The 14,109-nt window shown below is 40.9% G+C and overlaps 1 protein-coding gene across 1 annotated transcript in view; it reads right to left on the bottom strand.

Annotated features, from left to right (window-relative positions):
* nectin3b (nectin cell adhesion molecule 3b) overlaps window positions 1-13,820 on the bottom strand; it is a 113,322-nt gene extending 99,502 nt beyond the window's left edge. Inside the window, exon 1 of the mRNA XM_048533448.2 lies at window positions 13,707-13,820. Within this exon, the coding sequence (XP_048389405.1) occupies window positions 13,707-13,767 (61 nt within the window). The 5' untranslated portion in view covers window positions 13,768-13,820. The remainder of the gene's footprint in view (window positions 1-13,706) is intronic.
* Between the last annotated feature and the right edge of the window lie 289 nt (window positions 13,821-14,109).

The following is a 14,109-nucleotide window of genomic DNA, read 5'->3' as shown; positions in this document are numbered from 1 at the left end:
ATCCTTTGCTTATTTTTTTCCAAGCAACCATCTCAAATTGAACCAGATCACTTAACCTTGGCATCCTAAGTGGCCTAAGCTGAGTTGTATATTATGTGCTGGATGTGTTGCACAGTCCAGGGTCAAACTGACCTGTCTTACTATAATCAGTCATACTACAACAGACCAAAAATAAACAGGTAGACAACTGGATCCTATTGAGGATGATAGATCACATTCTGCTCCAAATGTCTGATTACTTTCACAAGCTATACATGCACAAGGAAATTAATGACTAAAATAATTAATAATATGGTTTTGATGAAGGTGACAAACATATTTATTAACCATGGTACAGCATGAATGTATGGGTATAAAAATTGGCAGCAAATCTTGTTCTGAAAAGAATCCAAGAACAGATAGATCGGTAAGTCTTGTTGCATAAATAGATTTGAAGTAAGCAAAATGATTCACATAAATAGTTTGAAAATACTTCAGAAGAGACAAATCCAAAGGTCTTACATATTTTGTATATTTAAAATAGAGAAGCCAGGACGCATATCCTCAGAAGCTTCTGGATACAGTTTTTATTAAGTATATTCAAAGACAGATTATTGGTTTCACCGGGAACCAAGGGATAAGGGAGCAGGTGGGAAACGAGCTGAGGTTGAAGCCCAAGATTAGCCATGAGAATGTAGAGATTGTAACAAGGTCAGTTGGACCTCAAAATACAAAGTTCCCTAACTGGGGCTGTTATTCTGGTTTACATAAAAGTGTAAGTGGCAGGGATATTGATATGCTGAATGCCTGGCTCAGTAAGAGGTAGTGCTATTGCCAAAGGCTATGCATTCGTAAACAAAGTGATTGGTGATGGGATGCAGGCCTCTGAAGAATGATTTCAATGGGGGCAAAAGTAAAGCACAATCATGAAGAAACTCGCTCTCAGTCATTTTGCAATTGGGGTAAACATTTTCTTACCTCTGTTTGGGAAGCTTGACTAATTCAACCCTGCCATCCAGGACCACGACCACTATGTAGAAAGATAAAGTCATCTTTCCCAATCAAACAAGATTGTGGCAGACGAAAAGTAACGAGTAATTCTCCTGACAGCCTGTGCAGCTGCAATTTTTTTTCTGTCATTTAGGAGCCGAACATTTCCTGAGGCACCCGCAGATGCTAAAACCTTTCAAGAATTGATTGATATCGTTAAGGAATATTATTGCCCCAATCCTCCTTCAATTCGGAGATGCTATCGCTTTTACTTAGCAATTCGAGAACCAGGGTAATCTGTATCAGGATTTTTGACTAGCTTAAGGTGGAAGCCTGTGAATTTGGCTTAACCCTTAATTAGATGCTTAGAGACCATCTAGCATACAGGATGAATGACATGACTACGCAAAAACGCTTACTGGTTGAAGCTCAACTAGACTTCAAATGGGCACTACAACTGGCTTTATCATTGGAAAATTCAGCAAATGGAGCACGTGGATTGCAAGGTATTCCAATGGACGTGGACACCGTCGTAGTATTCCCCCAAGCTCAGGCAGACTGACTTGAGTGTAGGCAACTGCATAGCCTCACTCAAGAAATACCGTGATAGGAATAACAATAGGACAGCCTGCAGCATAAACTCCAAAGTAAAACCAAGTCTTGTCGAACAGTTACAATTTTCCTCAGAATCCTGCCTGCTAAGGCTTTGTAATTATTACAGATTTGGTACACCAGAGTCATACTAGGCTTAAATAGAGAAAGATAACTTTTTGGCCAATATCCAGGAGGGTGTCCAGGGAAGTTAGTACTCTGGAAGCTTCACAGGCAGCTGATTTGGAATAGTTAAATTGTCTAGCAACATCCAAATCAGATAAAAATCTGGTTAAATGGCCATCTGGTTCAAATGAAGAACGATACCAGCAGAGCCACATGGTGATTGCAGAACCAATATAAATAAAATTCACTTTACACTCCAGCAGTTAGATTTCTGCAAGTCTTCAGCTAGGCTGAGAACCTGTACTGGGGAATCTCTGCAGATTAAGGATAAAACCTCTGTTCTGGTCTCTTATGAAGGGTAGCTAGTTTGTTAACCAGTGATTGTACTAGAAGGTTCAGACCCAAGAGTGATGGGGTGAAATTGGTTGTGAAAGATCCACCTAATTTGGCTCAACATTTTTAATTAGAATAGGACTGTCTGAGTGAAGTCCTAACTAAATTACTGGATGTTTTCCAGGAAGATCTGGGCACTATCAAAGGAAATCAAGATTGCCTTGCATGTTGACCAGAAAGCAATTCTGCAAGGCCAATCCAGTATCATTTGTCTTAAGGGCAAAAGTAGAAGCAGAACTGAGAGAGAGGGAGGAGAGAAAGGAAAGTGAAAGAATCAACAAACCAGTCCAACGCGCGGAACGGGCATCACCAGTCATACCAATTTTGAAGCCTGATGGGTCAGTTCACTTTTGTGGGGATTTTAAACAAGCAGTAAACTGTTTCTCTCAGTCTGATAAATATCCAATCCCTCGGCTAGAGGATTTGTCCCTCACAAAGCTTGACATTGGCCACGGTTACTTGTAAATGCATTTAGAGCAGGATTCACAGACATATGCGACAATTAATCCCTACAAGGGCTCGCACCAATGTAGGAGACTGCCATTCAGCACAGTCTGTTCAATTGTTGCACAGACGATGGAGAACATTTTGAGGTCTACCTCAGGTCACCATTTCCTTGATTATCTGCTGATAACAGGAAAAACTAATGAAGGAACACTTAAAAATTAGATAAAGTCCTAAGCACTTTTTTTCCCTGAGGCAGATGAATACCTAAGAAATGTAAAACATGTGTTCCAGGCCCCACCAAGTGACCCATTTGGGCTAATAGGATCAATATGGTTAGGTTACACCCATTGGCAGATAAAGTGAGGGCAATCAAAGATGCCTGGCACCTAAGTCTGTCCAGGAGCTGAGGTCATTTCTGGGTCTGATAAAATATTACAAAATTTGCATTAATTTTCCTCAAATAGTAAAAGGAAGATTGACAGTCAAATCTGGAGTCAAAGTTTCACCGATACCTTTATGGGTGAAAATTCGTGATGATCATGGACCACAAACCTCTACTCGGTCTGTTTAAAGTGAATAAGGTAGTGATCCCCATAGCTTTGGCCCACATTCAGTGGTGAGCTCGAACATTAAAAGTGCTTATAATTATAAGTTAGAACACCATCGAGGAGGACAAGTAACAAATGCAGATGCACTGAGCTGCATTCCATTAGTAGATGGTATCGCCAATGAAAGAGTCTGTCATAACATGGAAACTTTCTGGACACGCTACCAGATACAACTAACAGCAACAGTTTTTAGAACCAAAGATCCAGACCTTTCCAACCTGGAACAATGGGTTTTAATTGGGGAAACCAAAGGGGCATCACAACTTGAATTAAACATTTGTGGGCTCAGAGACCACCTCATGGTAGAGGATAACATATTATTACATGAGTGAGTGAGTGATTGTCACAAGCAAAGGTCGCCATCAAGTACTGGACAACTCCACCAGAGCAATTCAGGGGTTTCGAATATTAAGATGCTAGTAAAGAGTTATGTCTGGTTGCCAGGCTTGGTGAGAGCGGCCAGATAAACTTCAGCCTCAGCTGTATGTCAACTTTGTCTTGGTCAAGGCACCAGCAATCTCCTCTTTTGCCTCTCTCAATAACCTGGAGTAGATACCATTGGGGGTCAGGGACTTATCCATCTTATTGCTCTTCATGAGATCCAATACCATTTCTTTTCTGTTCTCAAAATGCCCAAGCCTATTAGCATGTTCCTTACAAGTCTCACTATCCTCATTTCCTTTTCCTGAGTGAATACCAATGTGAAGTACACATTAGGGTCTCACCCACATTCTCTGCCTCCAAACACAAGTTCCCTCCTTTATCTTGAGTGGTCCAACCTTCTCCCTAGTTATCATCTTGTTTTTAATGTATCTACAGAAAGCCTTGAGGTTCTCTTTAACCTTATTTGCCAAGGTCATTTCATGGACCCTTCCTGCTCTCCTAATTCACCACCAGCCCCATCTAATTTTAGCTTCTTAAACCTTTTGTTCATTTTGACTAAATTCACAACCTCCCTTGTTATCTAAGGGTCCATTACCTCGACATCTTCATCCTTCCTCCTTGAGGTATGCTATTCTTGAACCCTCCCCAGGTCTTTAAACAATTCCTACAGGTTTAATGTTGACTTGCCTGATAACAGTTTCTCCCAATTAACATTCCCAAGCTCCTGCCTAATACTGGCGCACTCCCCAAAGGTCCTCACTCATCCTTGCTCATAGCTATCTTTTTTTTAAAAAAAAACTTGAGTTGTAATCACTGTTACTAAAATTCCCTCCCACTGAAAGGTCAGTCACCTGGCCAGTATAGCCAAATACTGTTTCAAGAAACCCTCTTGGATGCACTTAAATTCCACCTCGTCCAAGCCTCTTGCTCTAAAGGGAGTCCCAGTTAATATCGGTGAACTTAAAAGTCATACACTACGGCAACTTTGTTTTTATTACATCATTCCATAATCTGCCTACATATTTGTTCTTCAGTCTCTCAGAGGCTGTTGGAAGGCCTATAGTATAATCCACAGTGATTGCACCCATCTTATTTTTGAGCTCTACCCATACTGCCTCAACAGATGAGGCCCTCCGGTATGCCTTCTGAATGATGTTCTCCCTCAATAGTAATACAACTCCTCCACTTTTTTTACCTTCCTCTCTATCTCATCTAAAACAAAACCCTGGAATGTTAAGCAGCTAATCCCGTCCCTTCCTGAACCAAGTGTTTATAATGGCCACATTATAGTCCCGTGTAGTGATCCAGGTTCTAAGCTCAAAAGCCTTCCCTTTAATACTCCTTGCACTGAAATAAATACACTTCAGCCCATTAATACCACCACATTCATTTACCTGTCTCTGCCTGGCCTTTCTTTCTGATTTACTGGTCCTAACATCTACCTTCTCCTCAATCCCTTCATTTGCTGTCCAGCTGCTCTGGTTCCTAGCCTCCTGCCACTCTAGTTTAAATCCTCCCAAGAAGCACTAACCAACCACTCTGCAAGGATATTGGTTCCCCTCTAGTTTAGGCACAACTTGTCCCTTTTGTTCAGGTCACCCCCACCCCAGAAGAGGTCCCAATGATTCAAGAACCCAAAACCCTACCCCTTTGTGGAGTTTGCACATTCTCCCCGTGTCTGCATGGGTTTCCTCCAGTTTCCTCACAGTCCAAACATGTGCAGGCTAGGTGGATTGACCATGCTAAATTGCCCATATAGTGTCCAGGGATGTGTAGGTTAGGTGGATTTGGGAAATGGGTCTGGGTGGGATGCGCTGAGGACATGTTGGGCCAAAAGGACCTGCTTGCACACTGAGGAGATTCTATGGGTACGCACTAGCTCCTTAGGACAGATGATTGCATGGCTATCTGTCTATTCCTTGCCTCATTAGTACACGGCACTGGTAGTAGCTGAGAAATTACTGGCCTCTATGTCCTGCTTTCCAGCCTCTTAACTCCCCATACTCACTTCACAGGACGACATCCCTCTTTCTACTTTACGTTGTTGGTATCAACAAGCAACATGATCACTGGTTGCTCACCCGCCCACTGAAGAATTTCATGCAACCACTCAGCCATCCTTGACCCAGACCAGGGAGACAAGACAATACAATCCTGGAGTCTCCGACATGACCACAGAAACACCTGTCTGTGCCCTTAGTGAGTCTCCGACCACTAAATCATTCATTCAGATCTTATCTGACCCTACTTTAAGGCAGAGCCTGTGGTGGTGCCACGAGCTGTTATACTCCATGGAGGGGCTACCCCACAACAGTATCTAAAACAGTATACTTGTTAGAGAGGGCAATAACCACACAGACTCCTGCACTACCTGCCCGCCGCTCCTGGCGGTCACCTATCTACCTGACTCAATCTGTGGTGTGAATACCTCTCTAACTAGTGTCTATCAAATGCTGCCCCCTGTACATTCCTCAGTTTTGTCCAACTGCCACTCTAACGAAACACAGTCTGCAAGGGGCTGCAACTGCTCACACTTCTTGTGTAAGAAATGGCATTGAGAGCCCATGACTGTGCCAAGCAGGAGAGACAGCCTGACAATGATGATAAAGTTTGGGGCAAGAATCATGGAAATCATAGTAAGAGGCATGATCAACACAAGATCAGGATCAGTGACTTACAAAGTTCAGGAAGGTATGACTGTCCTGAATACACATGTGGACCATTTGAAAGCTGCAAACTTGCAGATTCTGCAGTAGCAAAACTTGCACTGCACCTCAGAGCCTTCAGAAATACTTCAAGGCCCTCAAACATCATTGGAGTCCTCTGAATCAGAGATGGACGCAGATGCCACAGTGCTTTGGCCTCCAGAAGAGCGAAAGTCTGAAAGACATTCTACGTGTAAGAGGCAAGCTCTCGTTCATTATGCACCTTCCATATTGGATTCCAAATTGTCAGAACCTGACCACCCTAGGTGTTTCTCAAAGGAATCGGACTGCCATGTCTACTGACTCAGAGGAGGGATGTAGTGATCCTTATGAGGTCAGCCAACTGAATGGCAACACATGAAGTGAAATAACCAGGTCAATTCCAACTTCTTGAATTCATGCTGCTGTACTTCTCACCTCGGCATTGCCCTCTTTCTTCAGTTGCTCTTGCAAGCGCCTCATGAGTTCCCTGATTTGACCCAGACTAACAGCTCCAATCGGCAAGGCCTGGCTGTCATTAATTTTTTTTAATGTTGGGAATATTGATATGCTGAATACCTGACTCAGTGAAGGGCAACATTATTCTCAAAGGCTATGCATTTGTAAATAAATGGTGATTGGAAATCGGACTCTGAAGAGTTATTCAAATAAGTCATATGATTTTTTTTGTTCCTATTTCTTCTGTATAAAGGAGAAATGAATTTCCAGAGTGAGTTGTAAAGAAATCCAAAACCACTATAACTTTGTTCCATATTGACAGATTTCCTTTTGCACGTGCAAATCAAGTAACTTCTGAATACACAATAAAGGCTTTAATGCTTACGAGTGTCCTTGTAAACTGTATAAGGATTAACAAATGACTGATTCAAATGATTCCACAGTTTGTCCCTCAGAGACCTGAGAAATGATCCAATTTTTTGTCCCTTGCCTCATTCCATCAGATGTTGAAAAGCTCATCATTGCTTTCAATTCCAAATCCAACCTTTTTAATGTTCTACAGAACAGCTACAATCCTCATTCATCTGTACATGACAGCTCAGATCCTATGCCACTTGGTGGGTGCACTTCATGCATTAGTCCTGTCTTTATCACGTAGATTAGCTCCTAGTTTCTCAATGCCACAAGTTGAAACATTTCATTGTTGTTTTATTTATACCTTTTTATACCCTTGTCCTTCAGTGACCTCTTAATGAGGTAGCACAGTAGTTAGCACTGCTGCCTGACAATACAAGGGACCCACGTTCAACTCTAGGCTTGGATGACTATGTGGAGTTTGTATGCTCTACTTGAATCTGTGTGCCCCAGTTGTTGCAGCTGTACAAGATCTACAGGTTACGTTAATTAGACGTGCTAAATTGACCAGGGATGTGCAGGATGGGTGAATTAGCTATAGTTAATATGGGGTTAGAGCAGAAGTGGTGAATCCAGGTGGGATGCTCCTCAGAGGGGCAGTGCGGACTCAATGACCCAAATAGTTTATATCTACACTGCACGAATTCAATGTATCCAGTAGTGAATTTCTTAATGCAGAATTATTTGGGATGCTGATTACAATTTCTAGTGACACAGGACATAGGAAGTGAGAAATGATGTTTCAGGATCAACCTAGCATACTCCCGGTCATTAAACTTTCATCAGAAGAATAATCTGCTTATAAAGCTGCAAACATAAGAAAATCATTGAGAAAAGCCCTTAGTTTTAAACCTGGCTTGACGTAAATTACAGCTGCGCCAACCTAATGAGTTTGATAATTTAAAATCTCATGGACATTTATTAATTATTGACTGCAATAAAAAGTGTTCAGCTGTGAGCTGCAAGTGCATTACTTCAGTGGTCTATCCTCAATCACACCAATGGATTAAAATGACTCTTAGCACAAGAGGTTACACAAGGTAACTGATAAATGGTAGTAAACTGAAAAGGCACTTAAACGAGACATTATGAAAAAAAAGCTCAAAATGTGTTGTAAATGCTCAGAAGATTAAAGTAGGATTTTAAACAACTCACTTTTTAGGAGTGACACAATGAACGTGCTGCCGTTACCTTAAGTTAGTAAAAGAAATAAATACCAGAACTGATCACAAACATCACCATATGATGCCATAAATCTAATCCTTTATCAAAATACAATGTGTATTAAGACTACTTGGAAATGAAAGCTTTTTAACTAAATATATTCAAACAATAAGTGATTATCCACTAAAACCTGTAATGTTTGGAAGTGGCAGTATGAGGAAGGGATCAGCCAAGAAGTGACAGATTTTTGAATATCTGAGCATTTTCAAAATTTGTATGCATTACTCAAAGATGAAATAACATCAGTTCTACTCATTTCATTAAAAGCTTTCTTTTGTAACGCAGTGTGCACATGTTCTGGAACTATTGCTTTAATCAGCTTGCGACGGATATAGCTATATTTTCCTCGACTTTGTGCGGCCCAAGTAAAAATATGCTTTACGAACAGAAATAAATCATTGTAATCAATAATGCGGAAATAGAAGAGAGATTCTTGAAGTATAAAATTTGAGTGAAAATAAAGCTTGTTTAATAGATTTTTGATATCCCACTGTGTTGTAGTTTTAAGGATAAAAAGAAAAAGTCATTTTTCTTCAGAACAAATCAAAGATCATAGTACGGGACATCAAGATGAAAACAAACAACATGGAAATAATAGTAAAGCAATTCTGGTTTTTTAAAAAACCTCCCTTTCAAAGCTCCTGGGATGGAAGGAATTAGTGTAGGGAGAAAACAGGCACAGATCTGGATATAGTGACTGGAACTCTTTCAGTTTCCCAAGAATTGTTGGATGCAAAAGAACAAATAAACTTGTGCTTACATGGCATATTTCACAGCTTCACAATGTTAAAAGATGCATCACCCCAAAATAAAAACCCTTTAAAGAACAGTCATCACTGAATGCATCAATAGCCAGAGACTTTTCCCCAGGGCAGGAGTGACTGCCACGAGGGGTCATATTTTTAAGGTGTTACGAGGGAGGAAGGTATAGAGGAGGCGTCAGAGGGAGGTTCTTCACCCAGAGAGTTGTAAGCGCATGGAATAGTTTACCAGTGGTAGTCGTGGAAGCGGAGTCATTAGTGACATTTAAGCGACTGCTGGACATGCACATGGACAGCAGTGAATTGAGGGGAATGTAGGTTAGGTTATTTTTGGATAAGGATTATTCCACGGCACAACATCGTGGGCCGAAGGGCCTGTACTGTGCTGTACTTTTCTATGTTCTATATTCTATGAAATGTAGGAAAATATGTCAGACTATGTCTACACTAGTTCAAATACAGCAGTAAGATAAATGACCAGAAACTGTCAATTTCTGGTAGCAGGGTCATAACCATTTGCCATCAAAAGAACTCCTGCTCCTTTTGGGATCTTTCATAGAAGATTACTTCATAACACTCCAGACCAGATGGGCATTTCTGATTCATCAAAACTCTGCACCTTCAAATGTACAGTACTCCTTCAGCATTGAAATGAAGTATAGTACCCGCCTAGATAATGTGATTCAGTCTCAGAGGGAAGATGAATCCACAAATTCTGGCCCAAGAACTAAATATGTTATCACTCAGCTAGTGAAACTTAAAAATATGGCTAGTTTGTTTACAGACGCAAGTGATTTTTTTTATTTGGAAGTAATGAAATTTCTTAAGCTGCCTACATAACAAGCATGAACATTACTGGTTCTGCTGACATTAACATAGCTTTGATGCTCCTTCTTGGGAGTTTTTCAGTCAAAATTAGTAGGTAAAGAAAATAAGACTCATTGATTTTCAACGATAACAAGGTGTAGAGGTGGATGAACACAGCAGGCCAAGCAGCATCAGAGGAGCAGGAAAATGGACGTTTCAGGTCTGGACACTTCTTCAGAAATTCTCTCTCTCATTGAGATTCAAGTTCATTTTTGAATTCCATAAGGAATTTTGCATCATCTGTTTGAAAGACCAAAATTCCTGGAGGCCACAGTAACTTACTCCTGTTATCATATCTAATAAAAGTGACAAACTAGTTCAGAAATTCTAAATTACTCGCAATCTTGAAATTCTGTTAGCAAGTGATTTTAATGAAACATTTCATTGAGACAAAAGCAGCAGCTCTCTGTTTGAATGTTTGTGTCACAAGTCAGCAACCATCACTTCATCCATAATGGGAGTGGAAAAAAACTGCCTGATAAAAGAAAAATCCACCCAAGGAAACATAAAAACCTAATTACTTTCTTTTAATACAAACGCCATTAAAGAAAAATAAATAGTTACAACTCTAATAGATCCCAAATCTCAAATTCTCACACTATCAGTAAAGTACAGCTTTAAGTCAAAATAACTAGATAAGTATTAAAAGCATGGTTAAAAGGCCCACTGCATCACAAGTTACAGAATGTGCATAGCTCAAATATTTTCAGAAGTTCTTTTACAGTCCAACTACATTTGTGCAGGGTTGTATGCAATCAATCCACACAGCTGTGCTTGGAGAACAACTGTCCCAACAAAGTCTGTCAGCAGGAATCAACCTAAAAACACCAACAGGTGTAAATAGAAAACAACAGAAAACCTGTCCCGTAAACCCAAACCAGGTCAACACATTTTAAGCAGCTAAGTTTGAAATCATATCACTGAGCAGACAGGTCTTTACTGTGCGCTGTTGTCTAAACTCAGTGCATTTTAGTAACTGAAAGATTTGAGCTTGTTAGTAAAGAGTCAGCATAAAACTAATAAACATATTGTGATGCTTTCAAAACTTCTGGACATTGGGAATAAATTGCAAACAATTCTCTACAATTAATGAAAATCCTGCATTGTCAAAATGTGGATTCTAGCTTTATCACTGTTCATATCTATATGTTTGACTGTACAATAGATGATATACCATTTGTAATATTTACTGTAATTTTTACGTTTGATTAATCAGATGTGTAACATCTTTGAACATGCAGGAAAAATTATATCAAGAGTAATAATATTGCCTTTCCAAATGTTATGCAATATAAAAGTTAAATCCAACAAGCATAAGCAGAAATTAATATTCTTGCCATTACTAAGTGGAAAATATTGGCTTTCAATATTCCATATTATGGCATTCCAGATCAGTTCACCACATTCCAGTTTACAAGGCTCTTGGGTGCGAATATGCAGAGGTTTTCAAAAGTAGAGTTTAAAAAAAAAAGCAATTCTGACAATAAGGCAATGTTCCCAAAAATAAGAAAGAAAGGATTGCATGTTTCTTTTTGTTTGACTAAATGAACTCAGGTGTTTAACTATGTGCTGGTATGTATAAGCTACTGTCAACTGTGCATTGCCGCTTTTTATAATTCTTATTCTTCAACTTTCCAAATTGAAAACAAAACAAATTCACATTGTGCATGGAAGAGAAGGATTGCAGAAGTGTATCAAGTGAAATGTGCGCAATTTAATTGTAGTAATAAAGCTAGAGTTTTTATTTTTAAATTCTATTGCTGCCTTCCCTTCAGTCTTTTACTTAAACTCTCTCTCATACCTCCTTGCTAGCCGCTTGTTTATGTTCCACATCGAGCATCTTTGTGGTCTTAGCTCAGCTGGCTGGCTGAACGGTTTACAATGCAGAGTGACACCAACAGCAATGGGCTCAATTCCTACATTGGCTAAGGTTACCCTGAATGCACCACCTTCTCAACGGTGGCTCTCACATGAAGCAACATGACCCCCAGATTAAACTCACCACTAGTCGGCTCTCTCTAATGGAGAGAGCAGCCCCACAGTTCTCTGTAACTATGGCAGTTTTAACTGCTAATGTGAATAGAATTGCAGAAAAGCTGTAAACATGAAGGTCCCATGTCTTGATTTTAATGTGCTATGATCCATTCTAAATCTACTTAATACATGGAAAACTTGGCTAAATTTGTTTTAAAGTGTGCAAAAGGCATTAACAACTCCTTTCCCCTCACTTTTTCATACATAAAAATGCGCTAAATACTTCGTTAAATGGGCAAAAGAGGGAAAAAAAGAAAAATGTCACAGCACACCTAAACACTGTTTCAAAATTGTATGAATACTTGTATGACCCAATCATGTGACACATTGCATTAGAGATAGGAAGGAAAGTGTGATTTTTTTAAGTGTTCACACGAGCTATTAACTGTAAACACAGAAGTTATTAAAAAATCCAAATTTCAGTTTAAACACAAATTGATTTGTGCCCTACATATGATGCAATAAGTATAGTTCCTCCAACACTAAAATACTTCACAAAGTTATAAGGTCAAACAAAGTACTGCAAATTATGTTTTGAACATTGCAATATACCAATTGTCTGAATTCACTGACTGGTTATTAGCTGTTATCTAGAACCGTGCCCAGGAGGAAGTTCGCACTGTATGCTTGAACTTTGTACAAATCTGTTCATTGCATTCCATTGCAAATATGTTGCCCATCCTATGAGCACCTTGCAAAAACTCAGAGGCACGCACTGTACTTCAACCGCGACTTTTCTTCGTTCTAGTTTTCAAGTATTTGAAAAACATTTCAGATGCACATTTCGATGCACTCCCGCGAAAGTTACGGTTCTGCCATGTACAAATTTTGCTACAAAGATGTATTGGGGCTTTAACGCGACATTGAACAGACACTCGTCTATTGCAGATGAAACAGAAACCACAGTTTTCCAAATGAAACAAACCCAGTGATATCCAAGTCTTTTAACGCAGTAAATGCCGGAATGTCTTCCCGGAGGCCGTTCAATCTGCTAAAGAGACAAACCCGTTGCCTTTTTCCTTCGGTTGAGTTTTAAGACTTAAGAGGGATGCGGTCACCATGACACCGGCAGGTTTAACTAACCTGCAGCACACACCACACCACCCCACCCCCAAAAGACAAACAACACCCCAACCCCCACAAAAAACCGCAACGACAGACCCGAAACACACAAAAAACAGCAGATCAAAGCCCGTGCGAGATTTTACAACGTTTGGAAACAAAACTCGATATCAAAACAGAGAGGGGGTGGAGGGAAAGAAAAGTATGCTGGAAGTTGCAAACTCTCAGATTCTCCCACACACAGTGGTGTGGAAAGAAAAACTTATCGGATTTTTAACTCACACTAAAAAAAGACACTCAGAAACCGCGATACGAATTTCAATTCATTGAACGGAGACCAAACTCCGGAGAGGCAGAGGAAGGAGGAGAAAAAGTTTAGCTGTCCTTTCGGGATTTAATGTTGGGTGGGGGGAGCTGAACCGGAGCAAGGCCCCTGTCACCTCTCTTCCAGAGACCGACAACACCGGACAAAAAAAACTTTTCTTCACCTCCTCACACCAACCCACACCCGCCCGTCCTCCTCCTCCGCCTCACTAACCCCCGGCGGAGACAATTCCGGCAAAAAAAAAGTCAACGAAACCCCCAGCCGGCCGGTGTATAAAAGATAAAAATCACATAACGGACCGATACAGAATAAATAAATAACTATCAAACGGCTTGGCGGGGGGGGGGGGGGTCCTTACCGGGTAACAGAAGCAGCGTCGCGAGCAGTAACGGTGCTGCTGGAGGCTGTGTCCCCGCCATCTTAGAGCCCAGTCAGAGTGTGTGTGTGTGTGTGTGTGTGTGTGAGGGGAGGGGAGGGGAGGGGAGGGGGTGTGGACGTTTAACCGGAGACAGGCACACGGAGACGGGAGGGAGGGAAGGAGACAGAGAGATAGAGAGCGCTTCCACCCCGGGGCGGCGCCAGGGACACGCGGCCGCGGCCACAGCGAGCGCGAGCTCCGGCTCCCGGGCTGCAGCGCCGCTCGCGCGCGCCTGCACAGGGAGTAAAGGAAGGTGGTGTGGTGTGGGGAAACACTGACCTCTGCAAATAAACACACCCCCCCACCCCCATCAGATATATACCTCAAATCAAATAAACACACA

This window comes from Stegostoma tigrinum, chromosome 6, assembly GCF_030684315.1.
Source record: "Stegostoma tigrinum isolate sSteTig4 chromosome 6, sSteTig4.hap1, whole genome shotgun sequence".
Lineage (NCBI taxonomy): Eukaryota > Metazoa > Chordata > Chondrichthyes > Orectolobiformes > Stegostomatidae > Stegostoma > Stegostoma tigrinum.
Note: the sequence above shows the minus strand (reverse complement) of the source record. Positions and strands in the feature narration are given on the sequence as shown.